The 22,963-nt window shown below is 43.2% G+C and overlaps 1 protein-coding gene across 1 annotated transcript in view; it reads right to left on the bottom strand.

The window, feature by feature from the left end:
* AMPD1 (adenosine monophosphate deaminase 1) overlaps positions 1 to 21,318 on the bottom strand; it is a 36,385-nt gene extending 15,067 nt beyond the window's left edge. The window contains exons 1-6 of the mRNA XM_049765703.1: positions 21,297 to 21,318; positions 13,747 to 13,927; positions 10,646 to 10,811; positions 6,704 to 6,869; positions 2,009 to 2,225; positions 437 to 566 (exon numbers count right to left, since the gene is read on the bottom strand). Of these exons, the coding sequence (XP_049621660.1) occupies positions 437 to 566; positions 2,009 to 2,225; positions 6,704 to 6,869; positions 10,646 to 10,811; positions 13,747 to 13,927; positions 21,297 to 21,318 (882 nt within the window). The remainder of the gene's footprint in view (positions 1 to 436; positions 567 to 2,008; positions 2,226 to 6,703; positions 6,870 to 10,645; positions 10,812 to 13,746; positions 13,928 to 21,296) is intronic.
* Between the last annotated feature and the right edge of the window lie 1,645 nt (positions 21,319 to 22,963).

The raw sequence follows: 22,963 nt of genomic DNA, 5'->3' as shown, positions 1-22,963 counted from the left end.
TTGGTTTTTGGGCCACACCCGGTAACGCTCAGGGGTTACTCCTGGCTATGTGCTCAGAAGTTTGCTCCTGGCTTGGGGGACCATATGGGACACCGGGGGATCGAACCGCGGTCCGTCCAAGGTTAGCGCAGGCAAGGCAGGCACCTTACCTTTAGCGCCACCGCCCGGCCCAAAACTACCCACTTTCAAAAGAAAAATTGATTTGGGGGCCAGAGGATAGCACAGCATTAGTGCATTTGCCTTGAACACGGCTGACCCAGGACAGACCAAGTTTGATTCCTGGCATCCCATATGGTCCCCAAGCCTTCCAGGATTAATTTCTGAATGCAGAGCTAGAAGTAAGCCCTGAGTGCCACTGGGTGTGGCCAACTCCCCCAAATTGATTTTATATTTTTTGTCCAAGAATCATTTATTCCTAGAGAATTTTTTGTTTTACCTTCCTACAGTTGTAGAAGTCTCGGTGAGGATTGTTCTTCAGTTCCTTTAATTCATCCATTTCATTGAGCATCTCATGGACTTGGAACTTGGAGGAGAGAAACTTCAGGCGTCGGTGTGTGTAAGTCTTACTGTGGAAAATGAAATCACATAATTCTCAAAAGCTTCCAGACATTTAGGAAAACAACATAATTTAAAAATCATCAGAACTCTTTTTTTCCCCCATAGGAAATTTATTTTGGGGGGGGGGGCACACCCAGCAGTGTTCAGGGGTTATTCCTGGCTCTGTGCTCAGAAATCACTCCTGGCAGGCTCCAGGGACCATATGGGATGCTGGGATTTGAACCACCATTTGTCCTGGGTTGACCAAGTGCAAGGCAAATGCCCTACCACTGTGGTATCTCTCTAGGCCCAGGAAACTTTTTTTAAAGCACACACTTCAGTTTATTCTGTGGTTGATCTCCCTGGAAATGCAGTAGATTTAATATTTTCATCAATATTAGACAGTATGAAGGAAAAGGGGCCAGAGCTATAGTTCAGTGAGTAGGACACTTGCCTTGCATACAGTTAACCCAGGTTTGATCTCTGGTATCACACATCATCTCATGAACCTGCCAGGAGTGATTCCTGAGTGAAGAACCTGAACACCACCACCATTAGGTGTGACCCAAAAAACAAAAAGCAAAACAAACTAAAAGAATGAAGGAAGATTTGGAGAGTCATGTTAAAAATCAAGGCAGTGACATTCAAAGTTAAGGGCCTCCACTTTGGAGTTATAAGATTTGGGTTTGGACCCTGGCTCAGCCAGTTTTGTAGCTTAGGGCAAATTACTCAATTCATCAAAGTCTTGCTTATGAAACTGAATAATTAAAAGCACCATAATGAGGAATAAAAGAAATAATGTGGGACAAGAACAATAATACAGGGCTGGAGAGACTGTTCAGTGGGTAGGTAAAGTATTTGCCTCACACACAGCTGACACAGGTTTGATCTTGATACCCCATATGGTCCCCAAAGCTTGCCATTAGCAATTTCTGAGTGCAGAGCCAAGAGTAACCCCTGAGTGCTTCCGGGTGTGGTCCAAAAACCAAAGCAAAAAAACAAACAAACAATAGTACAGAGGTTGGGCATTTGCCTTGCACACAGCTGACCTGGGTTCAATCCTCAAGCACCCCATATGGGGCCCCTCAACCAGCCAGGAATAATCCCTGAGCACAGAGCCAGGAGTAAGCCCTGAGAACTGCTAGATATATCTCCCCTCAAAAAACAAACAATATAATGTATGTGAAAACATTTAATATGAAATTTGAACTTAATGAATACTTAGGTTTCTTTTTTTTTTTTTTTTTTTTTTTTTTGTGGGTCACACCCGGCAGTGCTCAGGGGTTATTCCTGGCTCCAGGCTCAGAAATTGCTCCTGGCAGGCACAGGGGACCATATGGGACACTGGGATTTGAACTGATGACCTCCTGCATGAAAGGCAAACGCCTTACCTTCATGCTATCTCTCCAGCCCCATACTTAGGTTTCTTGGCTGAAACAGTAATGGGAGATTGGTCTCACCAAATACTTACACAGGGCCTTGGGCAATTAAAGCCAGTAAAAAGTTCATATCATCTAAGAAGGTGTCCAGATCAGGGTAAGGCAAAGACTTGGGCTCCCCTTTGCTTGCTGCTGCTTCACTGGGGTAGACATGAACGACGCCATCTTCCATTCTGAGGTGATAGCCCAGGTTTTCAGGCAGGCCCTCTGTCCGAAAGGGGTCTTCTCCTTTCTTCACAGAAGTAAAGACTTTTTCCAATAAAACACAGAGTAAGATATCAGCACACAGAATGGTCACATGAAAACACCTGAAATTTTCAACACTTTAGGACTGTTAATACAATACAATGCTTCACAAGTTGCAATTCTCCAGAACTCAGAAAAAAGTCTTTCACAGTATTTTTCAAAGGAGACAGAAGTATAAAATAACTCTTAATATATATAAATAAAATATAAAAATATATATTTGGGTTTTGGGTCACATCTGGCGGTGCTCAGGGATTACTCCTGGCTCTGTGCTCAGAAATTACTTCTGGCAGGCACAGGGGACCATATGGAATGCCAGATTCGAACTGGAGTCCGTCCTGTGTTGGCCGTATGCAAGGCAAATGCCTTACAGCTGTGATATCAGTCCGGCCCAACCCATAATATTATTTTTTAAATTTTATATTGTAATAAATAAAAATTTAATATTTCCCCCGAAAATTTAATAATTTTATTTGTTTTGTTTTGGGCTACATCTGCAATGCGTAAGGATTTACTCCAGCCTTTGCATTCAGGGATCATTCCTGGCAGGCTCATAGGACATTAAAAGGTATCAAGAATTTTTTTTTGGGTCACACTCGGCAGTGCTCAGGGGTTACTCCTGGCTTCATGCTCAGAAATGACTCCTGGCATGCTCGGGGGGAGGGGGGGGCATATGGAATGCTGGGATTCGAACCGATGACCTTCTGCATGAAAGGCAAACGCCTTACTTCCATGCTATCTCTCCGGCCCCAAAAGGTACCAAGAATTGAACCCAGGTCAGCTGTAAATATTCTCTCTTTTGTATTATCGTGCAAGTTTCCTAATACTTTATTTCAGCCTTCCAGGATCTTTATAAATGAAGGTTGTATAACCGGGATACCACTTATAAATAGTACTATCATTAAATTTGGTTCTAAATGTCTTTTTCATTAGATTTTGTAAAAATTTTTTAAACTTTGGGGCCCGGAGAGATAGCACAGTGGCGTTTGCCTTGCAAGCAGCCGATCCAGAACCAAAGGTGGTTGGTTCGAATCCCGGTGTCCCATATGGTCCCCCGTGCCTGCCAGGAGCTATTTCTGAGCAGACAGCCAGGAGTAACTCCTGAGCACCGCTGGGTGTGGCCCAAAAACCAAAAAAAAAATTTTTTTTTAAACTTTATGGATTGATTGTTTGGTTTTTGGGCCACACCCAGTGATGCTCAGAGGTTACTCCTAACTCAGAAATCGCCCCTGGCAGGCTGGGGGACCATATGGGATGCCGGGAATCAAACTGGGTTTCTCTCAGGTCTGCTGCATGCAAGGCAAAAATGCCTTATCTCTCAGGCCCGATCAGAGTACTTTAATAGCGTATATGAAAATAGAATAGAATGAGGGGCTTGTTTTGGGTGCATGCAAGACACTTTACTCACTATACATCTGACAATAGACTTAATTTATTATTGTTATTATTATTATTATTATTATTATTATTATTATTATTATTATTATTTGGTTTGGGGGCTATGCCCAGAAATACTCAGGACTTCTGGTTCTGAGCTCAGGAATCACTCCTGAAGAGCAGACCATATGGGGTACCAGGCATTGGCCTTGGATTGGTTGTGTGCAAGGCAATGCTCACAAGACTGTATGGGATGCCAGGGATTGAATCTGAGTCAGTCATGTTCAAGGAAAACACCCTACCCACCGTACTATTGCTTCAGTCCCAATAGACTTGAATTTTTAGAGCAGTTTTTTGGTTTCTTCTTCTTTTTTTAAATAAATTATCTTTATTTAAACACCGTGATTACAAATATAATTGTAGTTGTGTGATTACAGTCATGTAAGCCTCGACTTCAGATTTTTATGTAGACACTGATTCAATCCTAAAAACCCATATGTGTCATCTATAGTAGTTTTAGCATAAATGTATTTGTAAGGTGAGTTACTATAAAAATGATCATTTTTGGGACCAGAGTGATATATAGCGGGTAGGGCATTTGCTTTGCACACAACAGACCCAGGTTCTATCCCTGGAACCCCTTGGTGATTGTTAAGAGTAATTTCTGAGTGCGAAGCCTGAAGTAAGACCTGAACATAGGTGTAAGGAAGGAGTTTTTGTATTGTATTTTTGTGTTCCTAGGGTATATTCCTAGGAGTGGTATAGCTGGATCATATGGGAGCTTGATTTCCAGTTTTTGGAGGAATCTCTATACTGCTTTTCATAAAGGTTGATTAGTGATGTGGAGCATTTTTTCATGTGTCTTTTGGCCATTTGTATTTCTTTTTTTTTTTTTTTGTTTTGTTTTTTGGGGCCACACCCGGTAACGCTCAGGGGTTACTCCTGGCTATGTGCTCAGAAGTTGCTCCTGGCTTGGGGGACCATATGGGACACCGGGGGATCGAACCGCCGTCCGTCCAAGGCTAGCGCAGGCAAGGCAGGCACCTTACCTTTAGCGCCACCGCCCGGCCCCCGATGTATTTCTTCTTTGTCAAAGTGTCTGTCCATTTCTTCTTCTCATTTTTTGATGTGATTAAATGTTTTTTTCTTATAAAGTTCTGTCAGTGCCTTGTATATTTTGGAGGTTAGCCCCTTATCTGATGGGTATTACACCTATATTCATTGCAGCACTATTTACCATAGCAAGACTCTGGAAACGACCAAGATACCCTTCAACAGATGAATGGCTAAAGAAACTGTGGTACATAGACACAATGGAATACTATGCAGCTGTCAGGAGAGATGAAGTCATGAAATTTTCCTATACATGGATGTACATGGAATCTATCATGCTGAGTGAAATAAGTCAGAGAGAGAGAAAGACACAGAACGGTCTCACTCATCTATGGGTTTTAAGAAAAATGAAAGACATTCTTGCAATAATCATTTTCAGACACAAAAGAAAGAAGGGCTGGAAGTTCCAGCTCACCTCATGAAGCTCACCACAAACAGGGATGAGTTTAGTTAGAGAAATAACTACGTTTTGAACTATCCTAATAATGAGAATGTAGGAGGGAAATAGAAAGCCATGCGGGGGTCGGGTGGGGAGGAGGGAGATTTGGGACATTGGTGATGGGAATGTTGCACTGGTGATGGGGGGTGTTCTTTACATGACTGAAACCCAAACACAATCATGTATGTAAATCAAGGTGTTTAAATAACTAAATAAAAAAAAACCCCAAAGATTCCCCAAAGTGCTAGACATGTGATCGTACTATGAGCTTCATCTCTGAACCTAGGGTTTTATTGTGATTTTACTCACCAAATTAAGAATGTGGAGGCTGTAGCAACAGTACAGGTCTTTGCCTTACCTGCAGATCAGGGTTCGATACCTGGCACTGAATATGGAATCCTGAGCACTGTCAGGATTGATCCTTTAGTACTGAACTACGAGTAAGCCCTGAACATGTGGCTCAAAAAACAGATAACAACAACAAAAATAAAAAGATTTGTTGTAATAGTTTAATAGTTTTTGTATTAGTTCTTCACACCCAAAATGTTTTACCTTCATATATAGCTGCAAAAGAAAAAGAAAAAAAGACCTGAACATAGCCAGGTGTGGGCCAAAACCAAAATAAACAAAGAAAAAGATGATTCTTAAGACAGGAAATAAGTTAGAAAGACTGGGTTGTTTTACTGGCATGAAGATGTCTTGTATTCAATTCGGGCCACTGCACAGTCCTCTGTACCCCCGCCCCCACTGCTGTGCTCCAGAAGTAAAACCTCAAGTCACACAGCTGAGTTAAGAATCCCCAGGAGGGCCTGGAGAGATAGCACAGTGGCATTTGCCTTGCAAGCAGCCGATCCAGGACGAAAGGTGGTTGGTTCGAATCCTGGTGTCCCATATGGTCTCCCATGCCTGCCAGGAGCTATTTCTGAGCAGACAGCCAGGAGTGACCCCTGAGCACTGCCAGGTGTGGCCCCCCCCAAAAAAAAAGAAAGAAAAAAAGAATCCCCAGGAGATGGGGCCGGAGTGGTTGTGCAGCGGTAGGGCGTTTGCCTTGCATGTGGTCAAATCAGGACGAACCTTGGTTCGAATCCTGGCATCCCATATGGTCCCCTGGTCCCCTGAGCCTGCCAGGAGTGATTCTGAGCGCAGAGCCAGGAGTAACTCCTGAGTGTGGCCAGGTGTGAACCCAAAACAAACAAACAAACAAACAAATTGTAGTCAGGAAACAAGATGGCAAGTAGACTTTGAAGAGTGGGCTTAAAGACTGTATTCATTTTAGACACTGGGGGCCTTAAAGGCTTTTGTCAGAAGGATCCACTTGCATCTATACTCTAATAACTATAGTGAGGGGCCAGAGAGATAGCACAGCAGAAGGGCATTTGCCTTGCATGCTGCCGACCCAAGAGGGGCTCGATTGGATTCCCAGCATCCCATATGGTCCCCCAGCCTGCCAGGGGCGATTTCTGAGTGCAGAGCCAGGAGTGACCCCTGAGCCAGGTGTGGGCCAAAACACAATCAATCAATCAATCAATATAAATTAAAAAAAATTTATTACCTGGATAGAAGTTCTCATTTGCTACCCAAGCCTCGCCCTCAATGTTTCGGAGGTACTTAGAAGGGGTTTTGGGGAACCTCTGAAAAGACTGTTGCATGTATTTTTCCCGTATACACAATGCACGATATAGACCTTTGCAAACGATTTCAAAGTCTTCGACTGTAACCTGCAAAGAAAATTCCAGATTATTATAGGTGATTCTTTAATGATCCAAGATAATGGAGCCAGAGAGATAGCATGGTGGTAAGACGTTCGCCTTGCATGCAGGACTGTGGTTCGAATCCCGGCATCCCATATGGTCCTCTGAGCCTGCCAGGAGTGATTTCTGAGCATAGAGCCAGGAGGATCCCCCGAGCGCTGCCGGGTGTGACCCTCCCCCCAAAAATAATCCAAGATAATATTTGTCATCACCCAGTGTTCTGTACCCTCAGAGCTGCTTCTTGCTTGCCTTGGTCCTTGGGTCTCCCTTCTGGAGTAAGTTTTTTCTGGATCCTTAATTTTTTTTTAATTCTTGTATGTTTGGGGCCAGATCAAGTTGTACTCAGGGCTTACTCCTGGCTCTGTACCTAGGAATTACTTCTTGTGGAGCTTGAGGGAATTTATACACTGCTAGAATCAAATCCAGGCCAGTCGTGTGCAAGACAAGTGCCTTACTGACTGTCTCATTTCCCCGGTTGAACCCCCTCCACTCCCCTCATTTCTTTTTTTTTGCTCAGGGGTTCCTCCTGGCAGCGCTCAGAGGTTCCTCCTGGCTCTACGCTCAGAAATTGCCCCTGGCAGGCACGGGGGACCATATGGGATGCTGGGATTTGAACCACCAACCTTCTGCATGCAAGGCAAATGCCCTACCCCCATGCTATCTCTCTAGCTTCTGTTCCCCTCATTTCTTAATTTTTTGGTTGGTTTTAGGGTCACACTCAGAAGCGCTCAGGGGTTACTCCTGGCTCTGCGCTCAGAAATCACTCCTGGCAGCAATATGACTCTTATTATGAGAACTTAAGCCACTTTCTGACTAGGATATAACTGGATGAATAAGGGGAAACACACTTTCATTCTTTTTTGTCTTATTTTGTTTTGAGCAACTCTCGGTGGCACTCAGGGGTTACTCCTGGCTCTGGGATCAGAAATCGCTACTGGCTTTGGGGGACCATATGGGATGTCGGGGATTGAACGTAGGTTTGTCTTGGGTCAGCCGCATGCAAGGCAAACACCCTATCGCTGCACTTTCGCTTTGGCCCCTCAACTAATTTTTTTAAAGACTTGCTGACCTTGGTCAGGAGAATCTGGCATAAGTATTAAGTCTAAGAGACTGCTTTCAATAGCAAGATATCTTTGTCATCTCATGGCCACCCATCTAATCATCTCCGAGAGGACAAAACAAAACAGACTGTCTTCCATTATGCATCAAAATATTAGTACAGCAGATAGGGTACTTATCTTTCATGTGGTCAATCAGGGATGGATCCCTGGCACCTGAAATGGTTCTCCAAGCATCAGCAGGAGTGTGATTCCTGAATACAGAGCCAGAAGAAAGCCTCAAGTATTGCCAGGTGTGACCCTAACTTTCCCACATCCCCCTACTCCAAATAAAAACCCAACAAATGTGGCTGAGTCTTACTTTCACATCCTTGCACTGAGGCAGCATGCCAGGAGCTCAAAGAAAACTGATTAAATGGAACCAATAGTGTAAGGGGGGCTCACACCTTGAAAACTTAGGCCTGATTCCTCTTTGTTCAATGACAAGGATGAAGACAGATGAACAGACAACAGATAAATAAAGCTTTTTCACAAGCTGAGCTACACTCAGCCAACAGGTTTAGCAGCATACTTGGTTCTCCAAAGATCCCTGGATGGGAGCAGTGGCACAAGCGGTAGGCTGTTTGCCTTGCATGCGCTAACCTAGGATGGACTGTGGTTCAATCCCCCGGCATCCTATATGTTTCCTCAAGCCAGGAGTGATTTCTCAGCACAGAGCTAAGAGTAACCCCTGAGTGTCACCAGGTGTGGCCCAAAATTAAAAAAAGACCCCAGACCAAGTCAGGGCCCTCTGCCACTCACAATCTTCTGTTAATCTTGTATCTTGTCTTTCTTTTCCTCATCTTCTTTTAATTCCTACTTTCATTGCCACCAAGTACACAAGTATCAACTTTGTCTCCTAACATTTTGTTTTTGTTTTAGGGCCACATCCCATAATGCTCAGGAATTATTCCTCAGGAATTACTCCTGGTAGTTGCTCTGGGACCACATGGGATGCCAGGGATTGAATCTGGGTCAGCTATGTGCAAGGCAAACACCCTTGTACTCTACTATCACTCTGGTCCCTCTCTCCTAATGTGTGTGTGTGTGTGCGTGTGTGTGTGTGTGTGTGTGTGTGTGTGTGTGTGTGTGTGTGTGTGTGTGTGTGTTAGGAGTTTGGGGCCACACCCATTGATGCTCAGGGGATCATATCTGATACTAAATAAGACCAGGGCTGGCAGAATACAAGGCAAGTAAGTGTCTTACTATCTCTCCAGCTTTCCACTGGTTTTTGAAAAATGCTGCCATTTTCCAAACTTAGCTTCTCCATGTTACAGTCAAACATTCTGTGTCATTTATTTAATATGAAAATCCCTGACAACTGAAGAGTACCCATGTTTTTAGACAGTGACTAAACAAGACTAGAGTTTATTTCAATCCTCTGTAAAATTGAAATATCTTGGGATTCATCCTATGTGGGTCAGTTACTTGAGAAGGGGACTTGAGACTGGTTATTAAAACTATATTTAGTGCATAGACTGATGGCTAAACAAGTGTTTTACCAATCTATTGCTGATTTTGCAAGTCCGAGTGGCAGAGATTAATTAAATGGGCAACTGCTCTGGACAGGACAAGCAGGTCAAGTTGTTTATAACATGTGTTTTCTGTCCCTGTAGCATCTCAGAGTCAGTTCTACGTCATAATCTATTTACTGTGTAAGTAATAGAGAAGATGTTTGGTAAAAACAACAATAACAACAACAACAAAACAAACCCTATAGAAGGTGTCTATTTCACCTTTTTTATTTTCTATGGTGTCTCACTACTCTTCTCTCTCTCTCTCTTTCTCTCTTTCTCCCTCTCCTTCCCTCCCTCCCCCTCTCTTTCCCCCTTTCCCTCTCCCTCCCTCCCTCCCTCCCTCTCTCTCTCTCTCTCTCTCTTGAAAGTTTACTACTGGCTTTGCATTCAGAGATCACTCCTGGTGGTACTTGGAAGACCAAATGTGGTGCTAAGGATCGAACCCAAGTTGGCTGCTTTCAAGGCAAGCTTCCTACCCACTGTATTATCACTCTGGCCCCTCACTATCTGCTTTTCTTTACTTTTTTTTTTTGTTGTTGTTGTTTTTTTCGGGGGGGGGAGGGGGCACACCCGGTGACACTCAGGGGTTACTTCTGGCTATGCGCTCAGAAGTAGCTCCTGGCTTGGGGGATCATATGGGATGCGGATGATTGAACAGTGGTTGGTCCTAGGTGTCGGCCTTGCCACTTGTGACACTGCTCCAGCCCCCTATCTGCTTTTCTTGACTTGGCTGGTGATACTGGCTGTGTTCTAAAACTCTATTCTAGGTTTGTTTGGGGTCCATCTTTTCCCATGAGCTACCTGTCCCTCCTTGTGGATCCCTTTCCTAATAACTGCTATCATTTGGAACAGTAAGTTCACCTCCTATCCTCTCTGGTTCTTTTACCAAAATCTCTCCACTCAATTCTCTAACGCGATAACTATTCTCTAACGGCATGTTTTTCAGAAGGAAGGAAATAAGATAGTGAAAGAGAAAGTGTGCGAGATGATAAAAGAAAAATAAAAATATGTCATTTATTGACATGCAATAACAGAGCTTAGTGGAAGGCAGGCAAGCTTAAACTTTCTCAAAAATTTAACAATCAAATCACCTTTCTCAGCAGCAACTTCTACAGAAAAAGAAACTTACCCCAGAAGCATAATCACCCGTGATTTGCACTCTCTGAAAATCAGGTACAGTTTGGTAGGTTGGAGATGAAATTATGTACTCATCAATATAAGACAGCTTGGTGGAAGATGTTTCAGTTTGTGGAACGGACAAATTAATAGTCTTCCGTCCAAAGAAACGCTTTTTTCTAGTGAGGAAATAAAAAAATTTTTTAAAAGATTCAACTTTAGGGCCCGGAGAGATAGCACAGCGGCGTTTGCCTTGCAAGCAGCCGATCCAGGACCAAAGGTGGTTGGTTCGAATCCCGGTGTCCTATATGGTCCCCCGTGCCTGCCAGGAGCTATTTCTGAGCAGACAGCCAGGAGTAATCCTTGAGCACCGCCGGGTGTGGCCCAAAAACCAAAAAAAGAAAAAGAAAAAAAAGATTCAACTTTAGGTCAAAGCGATAGTACAGTAGGTAGGACTTTTGCCTTACATGTGGCCAACCCAGGTTCAATCCCTGGCATCCCAGACAAAATAAAAAACCTAAAAATATCCCCCGAAATCTCCCTCAATACAATTCCACATATAAAGATTCAAGGATGGCGGAAAGATAGCACAGTGGTAGAGCATTTGCCTTGCACACAGCCAACCTAGGAAGATGATGGTTCGAATCCGGGCACCCCGTATGGTTCCTCGAGCCTGCCAGGAGTGATTTCTGAGTGCAGAGCCACGAGTAACCCCTGGTGCCACTGTCACTCTAAAACCAAAACCAAAGCAAAAATCAAAGAAACAGATTCAACTTTGTCTTCATTAGGAGTTTCATGGTGGTAGATATTTCATTATACAATATCATTTTGGGGACAAAAACGTAAATATTAAAATGTAGGTTGGATGTCAGGGAAAGGACCCAACCCTACAGAAGGAGATGGCACATCATTGTGATCATTCTCTTATTTTTTTTGTTTTGTTTTGTTTTGTTTATTTTTTTGTTTTGTTTTGGTGCTCAGGAATTGTTTCTAGCAGTGCTTGGGGGAACACATGGAATGCCGGGGATCAAACCAGAGTTGGCTACAGGTAAGGCAAATGCCATACCTATTACTTTGGCCCTCAGTGATCACTTTTTTTTGTTTGTTTGTATTTGGGCCCCATCTGGTGATGCTCAGCGGTTACTCCTGGCTTTGCACTCAGAAACCACTCCTGGCTTGGGGGACCATATGGGACGCCGAGGATTGAATCAAGGTCAGTCCTGGGTCAGTGCGCACAAGGCAAACGCCCTACCGCTTGCGCCACTGCTCCAGCCCCACCCAGTGATCGCTTTCTCATACACATTTGAATTGTGAACCTGCGGGGAATGTACTAGAAAGTTTTCAGGCTACTACCAACAGAATGTGTCGAGTGTCTGCAATAGGAGTGGGTCATGTGAGTTACTCTCTGTCATTTTGTGCCTGTTCTTTAAACTCTGTGAAGTTGTCTCCTTTTCCAACTCTAGGGGAAAATGTGTACTGATGCCTACCTCCTAAAAATACCTAGAACTATTCCACTTCCTCAAATCAGCAAACATGTGTTGACTGTACCTGTATACTTTCACTCAAACCCTATGTTATGGGGGGAGAGTCAAAGAAGATTGGTTTTTGACCTAAAAGCAAGAGAAGGGTGGTGGATGGTTAAATTTCCCCAAGAAGTCAGTGGAGTGGGAAAGTATTATGGTAAGGAGGCTCCATGTAAATAAATGGTCAAGACTAGATGACAGCCAATAGTAAAATATAGTGATTATTAGTGTAGTTTAAATGAGGGAAAATAAACAGTGCAAAGGGATATAAAAAGATTGCTTAGGAGAGACAGTCAGACTTCACCATAGGGGCTGGAGCAGTGGCGCAAGCGGTAGGGTGTTTGCCTTGTGTGCACTGACCTACGATGGACCGAGGTTCAATCTTCCGGCATCCCATATGGTCTCCCAAGCCAGGAGTGATCTCTGAGCACATAGCCAGGAGTAACCCCTGAGCATCACTGGGTGTGGCCCCACCCCCCCAAAAAAAAAACACAAAAATAAAAATGAAAAAAAGTATTCACCATAGACATTGGGTTGATAGGGTATGAAAGCAAACTAAAACTGTGTCCCTGGGCCCGGAGAGATAGCACAGCGGTGTTTGTCTTGCAAGCAGCCGATCCAGGACCAAAGGTGGTTGGTTCGAATCCCGGTGTCCCATATGGTTCCCCGTGCCTGTCAGGAGCTATTTCTGAGCAGACAGCCAGGAGTAACCCCTGAGCACCGCCGGGTGTGGCCCAAAAAACAAAAAAACAAAAAAACTGTGTCCCAGAGAACGGAGGTAGTCAGACTGGCTGTTGAGCAAGATTTGTGTCTGTTAGTTCAATGCCAAGTTGGGCTAAAGATAAGTCTGAAAATGAGATTCTTTTTTTTTTTTTTTTTTTTGGGGCCACACCCGGCAGTGCTCAGGGGTTGCTCCTCGCTGTCTGCTCAGAAATAGCTCCTGGCAGGCACGGGAGACCATATGGGACACCGGGATTCGAACCAACCACCTTTGGTCCTGGATCGGCTGCTTGCAAGGCAAACGCCGCTGTGCTATCTCTTCGGGCCCTGAAAATGAGGTTCTTGAGTTCCATTACTACATGCGTGTGTAAGCTGTCAGTTATTTTGGTTGGAAACACTTGTCTTGCAGCTCATGTTTTCTTGCCTAAGAAAGAAAACAGGCTCTTGCCTAAGAGCCTCTGAGCTCAAGGAAAGTAAGAGGTGAACCCAGCTATGACCACTATTTTCTTCCATGTTATTATTGCTTTGCCCTAATAGTGCAAGAGGGGGGGGCAAAATAACTTTCAAGTCTAGTATAATAATTTCCCTTGAAAGAGTCCCCACTTGGGGCCGGGCGGTAGCGCAAGAGGTAAGGTGCCTGCCTTGCCTGCGCTAGCCTTGGACAGACCGCGGTTCGATCCCCCGGTGTCCCATATGGTCCCCCAAGCCAGGAGCAACTTCTGAGTGCATAGCCAGGAGTAACCCCTGAGCGTCAACGGGTGTGGCCCAAAAACCAAAAAAAAAAAAAAAAAAAAAAAAAAAGAAAGAGTCCCCTCTTGGGGTCCCCAAGCATTCACCCAAGAGGACCATTTATTTCTTTTTTTACACTCACCTCCTGCTTCCGGTGGAAGTGGACAGAGCTTCCAGGTGAAATATGTGTTCTTGCATCTCATGATGAGAGATGGGGCAGATCTCATCCACATCAAAGGGTGAAATCTCATGGCGGCCCCCCTCATCTTTGACTTCGGAGGCAAACACTTTTTCAGCGAAGTTGCGCATGGCTTCATCAATTTCTAAAAGAGATTTTTCACTGTAAATACTCGAACCCCTTCTCAAAGCCATCTGCAAGTTTCTACTGGATGTAAGAACAGGGCTATGGAATGCTTTTTGTCTATGGTCCCCTACTCTATGACAAGTTTCCTAAAAATATGATGGAACTCAGTGTCTGCTCACTCTGCGGAAGATTTCTCAGTGAGTGAGTGAGTGAGTGAGTGAGTGAGTGAGTGAGTGAGTGAGTGAGTGAGTGAGTGAGTGACTGGAAATTGTTCTTGGAATATCTTGGAGAATTATTGGAAGTTTGTTGTCATAGAGTCAGGTTCCTACTGCACAGTCGAAGAGGATCCAAAATATTGGATTTCACTTTTATAGGACTAGTCCCTAAAATTAAAGCATCTATTTCTGGCAGGTTAACTTTGATTTCATTGTAATTATGCATCTATTTCCTTCCCAGTAGGTTGATAGAATTATTCTGATGTTTTTGAAGATGTGTACAGACTTGCTTCTTGGTCTTTGAAGATTTTCTCCCTAAGTGGAACAAGTAATATAAGTAGTTGATAAAAACTACATACTCAGGGCCTTCCTTTCTAATACTGAAAGTGTGTGTGTGTGTGTGTGTGTGTGTGTGTGTGTGTGTGTCTTTTTTTGTTTGTTTTGTTTTTTGGGCCACACCTGGTGACACTCAGGGGTTACTCCTGGTTATGCGCTCAGAAATCGCTCCTGGCTTGGAGGGCCATAGGGGACACCGGGGGATCAAACTGCGGTCATCCTAGGCTAGTGCCTGCAAGGAAGACACCTTACCACTTGCACCACCACACCAGCCCCAGTGTGTTTTTCTTACTTATCACTTTTTTCCCCCAATCCCTTTTTTTTGGGGGGGGGGCCACACCCGTTTGATGCTCAGGGATTACTCCTGGCTAAGCACTCAGAAATTGCCTCTGGCTTGGGGGGACCATATGGGACGCCAGGGGATCAAACCACGGTCCTTCCTTGGCTAGCGCTAGCAAGGCAGACACCTTACCTCTAGTGCCACCTCGCCACCCCATCCCCCCCCCAATCCTAACTACTTAGTGGTAAGCTGCTATGTGGAGATAGGAGACCACTAAATTTTATTACTTGGTGTGCAAAGTACTATTTCTTTTTTTTTTTTCTTTTTTTTTTTTGGTTTTTTGGGCCACACCCGGTGACGCTCAGGGGTTACTCCTGGCTATGCGCTCAGAAGTAGCTCCTGGCTTGGGGGACCATATGGGACGCCGGGGGATCGAACCGCGGTCCGTCTCCTAGGCTAGCGCAGGTAAGGCAGGCACCTTACCTCCAGCGCCACCGCCCGGCCCCAACAAAGTACTATTTCTTAAGGCCTTGTAGATTCCTATACTCAATTAATTGGGGAGGTTAATTTTACTCTTGCAAATGCAATTAGTTTCCAATTCTTTTTTTTTTTTTTTTTTTTTTTTTTTTTTTGGTTTTTGGGCCACACCCGGCGATGCTCAGGGTTACTCCTGGCTGTCTGCTCAGAAATAGCTCCTGGCAGGCACGGGGGACCATATGGGACACTGGGATTCGAACCAACCACCTTTGGTCCTGGATCAGCTGCTTGCAAGGCAAACGCTGCTGTGCTATCTCTCCGGGTCCCTACCTTTGCTATTTATAATGAAAATGGCAAACGAGCAAGTTGGGAGCCAGAGAGACAGATAGTACAGTGGGCAAGGTGCCTGTCTTGCATGCAGCTGACCCTGGTTTGACCCTCAGAACTTCATTGGAACCACTGAGTCTGCCAGGAATAAACCTTGAGCATAGTATGGTTTGGGCCCCAAACAAAAAAAATTTAATTAATAAATAAGCTATTTGAAGTGGCAGAGGGAGACAGATACGTTCTCCCTATGCGAGAGAGAGAGAGAGAGAGAGAGAGAGAGAGAGAGAGAGAGAGAGAGAGAGAGAGAGGGGAAGGGAGAGAGAGGAAAGAAGAGGAAGGGAGAGGGAGAGAGAGGAGAGAGAGTGTCCCTTTGGGGGACCATATGGGATGCTGCGATTCAAACCACTGTCTTTCTGCATGCAAGGCAAACACCCTACCTCCATGCTATCTCTCCGGCCTTTGTTTGATTTTGGGGGTAAGTTTGGGGCTATCATGAAGGCTCAAATAATATGACTTAGAGTAGGTTGAAACAACATTGGAAATGACAGAAATTGATGCCTAACTTCACCCATGTGGTCATTTTAGTCCGTTTACATTTTATTTAATTATTTATTTGAGGGCCACATCTGACAGTGTTCGGAGCTCAGGGATCCCTCCTGACAGTGCTCACGTGACCAGATGCAGTGCTGGGACCCAAACCTAGATTTGCTAGGCATAGTGCAAGTGCCTTACCATTCCTCTAGCCCTTCAGCAGTCTTTCAAACCTGACTTGTCACAGCAGAATTAACAAAGTGGTCCTTTAGGCCTTGCTAAACTCATGCATCTGTTTGTCTCATGAAAGTCCAGCACTTCCTGTAGCTGAAAAGCATCTTTGGATATTATGAGTCATTATTTGGCCAGTATCATCATTCAGGTGGGAACACATAAACTCTAAAGTAGATTTATCTGATGGCTTGATCATGGATGGCTCTCCACTCCCTTGCAAGTTGGTACTCAGAAATTCTACTATTCCTCCCTGAGCATCCCAAGAAAGCACATGCACTCAAAGATGAAATGCAAGCAAAAGGTTGAAGAAGCTCCATGCATCATGAAAGGAACATATACGTAGGACAATCAGTTATGATGAGGAGGAGGAAGATGAAGATGGCAATGCAACTGGTTTCATGCTGAAATTGTTTGTTTGTTTGTTTTTAGTTTTTGTTTTTTGGGTCACACTGGTAGTGCTCAGGGGTTACTCCAGGCTCTCTGCTCAGAAATCGCTCCTGGCAGGCACAGGGGACCATATGGGATGCCGGGATTTGAACCACCATCCTTCTGCATGAAAGGCAAATGCTATACCTTCATGCTCTCTCTCCAGTCCCTCATGCTGGAATTGGAATTGGTTTTTTTTTTTTTTTTTTTTTGGTTTTTGGGCCACACCCGGTGACGCTCAGGGGTTACTCCTGGCTATGCGCTCAGAAGTCACTCCTGGCTTGTGGGGCCATATGGGACGCCGGGGGATTGAACCGCGGTCCGTCCTAGGCTAGCGCAGGCAAGGCAGGCACCTTACCTCTAGCGCCACTGCCTGGCCCCTCATGCTGGAATTGTAACAAGCCTGCTGGGGACCTCAGGAAAAAAAACATGGGCTGGAGAGATAGCATGGAGGTAAGGCGTTTGCCTTTCATGCAAGAGGTCATCGGTTCGAATCCCAGCGTCCCATATGGTCCCCCGTGCCTGCCAGGAGCAATTTCTGAGCATGGAGCCAGGAGTAACCCCTGAGCACTGCCGGGTGTGACCCAAAAACCACACACAAAAAAAAAAAAAAACATATGGGAATGGATACCAAATCTCACTTGCTTGAAAGCTGAGCCTTCCTGACAAGCATTCTTTATGCACATATCTCCTTACTTCACATTTTTTATTTTATTTTATTGATTTTGCTTTTTTGAACAGTGTTGTTTTTGATTCAGTCTGTATATGGCTTATCCATGCGATATAGTGAAAAGGTGGAAACTCCTCTGTGAAGTAGTTTAACTTCTTGCTATTAACTAATGCTATTTCCTCCCACTCATGTGTTTTGACTTCACAGAACCACAGATGAAATTGGACTCCTGTTCAAGAGCTCTGCCTTTCAAAGCTATTTCAGGGAGCGGTAGTGAATGATTAGAGAATAGATAAAGTGAAACTGGCACTTCACAAAATAAGATTTTGTGACACCCTGACTTTATGGAGTAAAGACAGGTATTTCTTTTGAGTTTATATAGATAATGACCAGGTTCTTTGTTGAGCAATGATGTTTGAGATAATGGAGTTGAAAATGCCTGGAGTTTAGAACCACTACCTTTATAGAGAGTCTAGAAAGCAGAATAGAAGCAGGAAATTCTGTGGTAAAGCAGTCCCTGTTAAAAGAAAACTGTGACTAGGGGTGAGAAAAAAGCCTTTCTGTATAACAACTGGATGGTTTTAAGCAAATCATACTTTTAATTTTTAAAGATGGAAAAGCCAGTTTTTTATTGCATACTGAAAACAGAAGGGTAGAAAACATTCTGGAAGGCTGTGCTTTTGTTATTTGTCTCTTTTGTTTTGTTTTGGTTTGGTTTGGTTTTGGAGCCACACCTGGTGGTGCTCAGGGGTTACTCCTGGCTGTCTGCTCAGAAATCGCTCCTGGCAGGCTCGGGGGACCATATGGGACGCCGGGATTCGAACCAACCACCTTGGGTCCTGGATCGGCTGCTTGCAAGGCAAACGCCGCTGTGCTATATCTCCGGGCCCTGTTTATTTGTTTTTGGGTCACATCTAGTGGAACTCATGGGTTGCTCCTGGCTCTGCACTCAGAAATCATTCTTGTCAGGCTTGGGGAACCATAAGGGATACTGGGAATCAAACCTGCATTGGCTGCATGCAAGGCAAATGCCCTACCCACTGTATTATTGCTCCTATCCCTGAAAACCACTTTCAACCACTGGCAACCCCAGTATTCATCATCATAAAATAGGGATGTTAATAATAATAATAATATCAACTTTGGGGAATTTTTATAAAATTATACAAGGACAACTTAAAAATTACAGTTATCAAGAAGTTGGGAATTATTACTATTAACATAGGAAGTGCAAGTCTCTTGAGGAAAGAAGTAACATGCTTGGTTCTTCACCCAACAAAGCAGAAAAACATGCTTATTTCTCAGCAGAGCTTCATAGAGTGGAAAGATGAGGCCTAGAGTGCTTCCATCAGTTGCATTCCATCTCATAGAGGAACTCAGAGACAGACCTACAGTCAGTAGGTTAAAGGACAAAGCTAATCTCAGATGAAGGAGAAAAAAATACAAGGAAACTATAGTCTTATAAACATAGATTTTAATTTTAGATGGTTACAAACAGTTACAACCAAATCTTTTGCTTTGGAGTCAAAGTTTTTTTTTATTTTTTGTTTTTGGGCCACACCTGGCTATGCTCAGGGGTTACTCCTGGCTGTCTGCTCAGCAATAGCTCCTGGCAGGCACGGGGGACTATATGGGACACCGGGATTCGAACCAACCACCTTTGGTCCTGGATCGGCTGCTTGCGAGGCAAATGCCGCTGTGCTATCTCTCCGGGCCCTGGAGTCGAAGTTTTACTACTACAAAGGTACAGTTGGTGAAAAACACTGCTGAGAAATACCCATGTTTCTGAGTTAGGGAATATCTTTCCTTTAAGAATAGTTTCACAGTGACAACAAAGATAGTCCAATATACTCACGGTTTTCTTTTGCTGTATAAAGTAAAATAGAACAAGGTAAAACATATGAACACTTTTCAGAAATTGGACTGGCTATTCATTGAAGCTTTGGAGGTAAAACATGTACGAGACTGAAATGAGACAAGTGATGGAATGTACATAATGAAAGCTCATTCGTTTACTTCTCTAGAATTTGGTGCCATTTGGAAATCTTAGAAATCCAGTCATCATACTTTTTTTCACTTTCTTTTCTTTTCTTTTTTTTTGGGGGGGGGGCCACACCCAGCGTTGCTCAGGGGTCACTCCTGGCTGTCTGTTCAGAAATAGCTCCTGGCAGGCACAGGGGACCATATGGGACACTGGGATTCGAACCAACCACCTTTGGTCCTGGATCGGCTGCTTGCAAGGCAAACGCCGCTGTGCTATCTCTCCAGGCCCCTCTTTTCACTTTCTTTTCCTTTCTAAGATTGCTCTTTCAATTTTGGTTAATGAAGGCCAGAGCAATAGTATAGCAGGTAGGGCACTTGCCTTGCATGCAACTGACCCGGTTTTGATCCCCGGTATTTCATATGGTTCCTTAGCAAGGTCAGGAGTGATTCCTAAGTGTGAAGTTCAGGAGTAACTCTGAATATCATCAGGTATAGCCCAAAAACAAAACAAAAATTTTTTTATGTCAATGATTTTAAATGGTCACTTTTGATCAAATCTCATTTAAAAAAAAAAACTATGAAAACACGATGCTATCACAGGTAAATGAAAATTGATCACTAGGTTAACACCTACCAAAGTCATTCCTGAGCCTCTATTCTGCAATAATAATCTTGAAAATGTCTCTTAGAAAAAAATTAGTTTTGATTTTTGGGTCATACCCGGAAATGCTCAGGAATTACTCCTGGCTCTGTGCTCAGAAATCACTGCTGGCAGGCTCAGGGAACCATATGGGATGCCAGGAATTGAACCGGTGTCCATCCAGGTTGGAACTGAGTGCAAGGCAAATACCCTACTGCTGTGCTATCTCTCCGACCCAGAAAATATTTTTTAGGAATATATAAATATACCCTGACAAACAGTCTTGACAAAGCATATTTTATACTTACAAAAAGTTAAGAACTTAGGTTATTAGTTAAAATCAAAATTTTACATAAGACAATTAAATGTTTAAGATTTTTAGAATACTCTATGATTATTTTATTATAACAAAAATAGGATATAAGTATAATATAGCCATAACTGTGGTCTAAATTTTTTTTATTTGAAATGAATCGAAAAGGAAAAGGAAAAAAAAAAACTAATATGTGAAAAGTGGCATAGCTAGATGATGGGATCGCATTTTTTATTATTATTTTATTATCAAGTTTCCAATGTCTTTGTTTTCTTATTTATACTTTTGTGAGTGCATGTTATATCATTCTATTACATGTTAAACATGAGCTACCTTTGGCCAGAGAGTACAGCACATAGAAGAAAACTTGCCTTGCATGTGGCTGACCTGGGTTTGGTCCCCTATGGTCTCCTGGGCCCCATTAGGAGTAATCCCTGATTTTAGAGTCAGGAGTAACACCTGAGCACAGCCAGGTGTGGCCCCCAAACAAAAAAAATAATTAAAAAAAACGAAAAATTCATTATTTTTGTAATGAAAATTGCTAGCTTATTATTTTTTTAAATTACTGTGCTAAAACCTAGCTGGTGAAGCATTAAAACATCCAGACGGTGTCAGTACTGCCACTGTGCTAATGATATCCATTTAATGCTAACTTTGGAGACACTGTATAGGATTTATCTTACATTTGTTTCGATTGGCAGTGTCGCTATTAAATCTCTTACACAATTTTTACCTGGGGCCATCACAGATCTATCACAGTCATCGTTTTTTGAGAAGTACTCCTTCAAATTGAAATCAAAGAAAAAAAAGGAAAATACTTGTATCTTCTTGATAAATATTATTCAAGGTGTCATGGATCCTATTACCAAGGATTATTAGAGTCGAGCAGAGATTTTTACAGGAATGGCTGCATAGTAAGAGCAGTGAGAGTTCTTCAAACGCTTTTGCACACCTACCTGGATGTTTCAACAGAGGCATTGCTGCTGGATTGCTTGATTCAAGGATAGCTCAGTAGAGAGGAGAAGAGAGAAAGACTCTGGGGCTGTCTGCCTGAGTCTAGAAAATACCCCGGCATTTATTTCACTATTTTGCTTTGCCCTTGTAATTGGACCCTTCTCTGCTAAAAAGAGAGAGCTGAGTTTTCACCTATTTATAGCTTAGGCCATTGGCAGTGAAAAACAGGTGAAGCCATCCATCTTTATCCTAGGGTTGAGAAAAGATACCGTTGGTAAGCCAGGAATATCATTTTAGAGCTCTAAATCTTTCCATAATTGAATTCTCATCAGGTATATGGCTACTGAGTTTTCTTTTCCATCATCGTGAAATATGAAGTTTTCTAGATGTTTTTATTTATTTATTTTTCTTTACTAGATATGAGCAGGCATAAGCGTATCACATATTTTTATGCATACATTTATACACAAATCCGTACAAGTGTGAGAATATTAGAGCATGAACACGAGATCATCTAGGATCAAATTCTCACAGTGACACTTAAGTCATTTGCTCTACAAATTGAACCACATCCATAGCCTCCTCCTCTCTCTCCTCCTCTTTCTCCTCTTCTTTCTTTCTTCCTTCTTCCTTCCTTCCTTCCTTCCTTCCTTCCTTCCTTCCTTCCTTTCTTTCTTTCTTTCTTTCTTTCTCTCTCTCTCTTTCTTTCTTTCTCTCTCTCTTTCTATTTCTTTCTTTCTTTCTCTCCCTCCTTCCTTCCTTTCTTCCTTCCTTCCTTTCTTTCTTTCTTTCTTTCATTTCTTTCTTTCATTTCTTTCTTTCTCTCCTTCCTTCCTTCCTTCCTTCCTTCCTTCCTTCCTTCCTTCCTTCCTTCCTTCCTTCTTTCTTTCTTTCTTTCTTTCTTTCTTTCTTTCTTTCTTTCTTTCTTTCTTTCTTTCTTTCTTTCTTTCTTTCTTTCTTTCTTTCTTTCTTTCTTTCTTTCTTTCTTTCTTTCTTTCTCTTCCTCTCCCCCCTCTCTTCTTCCTTCTCCTTTCTCTCCTTCTTTCCTTCTCCTTTCTCTCCTTCTTCCTCTCCTCCCACTCCTTCTCTCTCTTCTTCCTCTTCCTCTTCCACCTCCCCCTCCTCTTCATCATCTTCTTCTTCCTCCTTCTCCTCCTCCTCTTCCTCTTCTCACTTTTCCTCCAACTCCTCTTATTATTATTATTATTCTCTTTCTGGGTTTCTGGGACTCCAATGATTCTTATGTTGTTTCTGTTTAGTTTATCAAAGCCTTCTTTTTTTCTTCTTCTTTTTTTTTTTTTTTTTTTTTTGGTTTTTGGGTCACACCCGGCAGTGCTCAGGGGTATTACTGGCTCCATGCTCAGAAATTGCTCCTGGCAGGCACGAGGGACCATATGGGATGCCGGAATTCGAACTGATGACCTTCTGCATGAAAGGCAAACGCCTTACCTCCATGCTATGTCTCCGGCCCCAAGCCTTCTATTTTGATCTGTTCAGTCTTTGAGTAGTTTTTCCATTGTCTGATCATTTGCTTTGTTTCTTTTCCAATCTCTTCTGCTGTACGGAATTGTTCTGCATCTCATCTTCCATATCACTGATTCTGTCCTAGCTGCTGTTACTCTGTTCAAGAGGCTTTCTATTGAGGTTTTCATTTCATCTACTGATAGTT

Source organism: Suncus etruscus, chromosome 19 (assembly GCF_024139225.1).
Source record: "Suncus etruscus isolate mSunEtr1 chromosome 19, mSunEtr1.pri.cur, whole genome shotgun sequence".
Lineage (NCBI taxonomy): Eukaryota > Metazoa > Chordata > Mammalia > Eulipotyphla > Soricidae > Suncus > Suncus etruscus.
The sequence above is the reverse complement of the archived record's forward strand: the minus strand, read 5'-3'. Positions and strand labels throughout refer to the sequence as shown.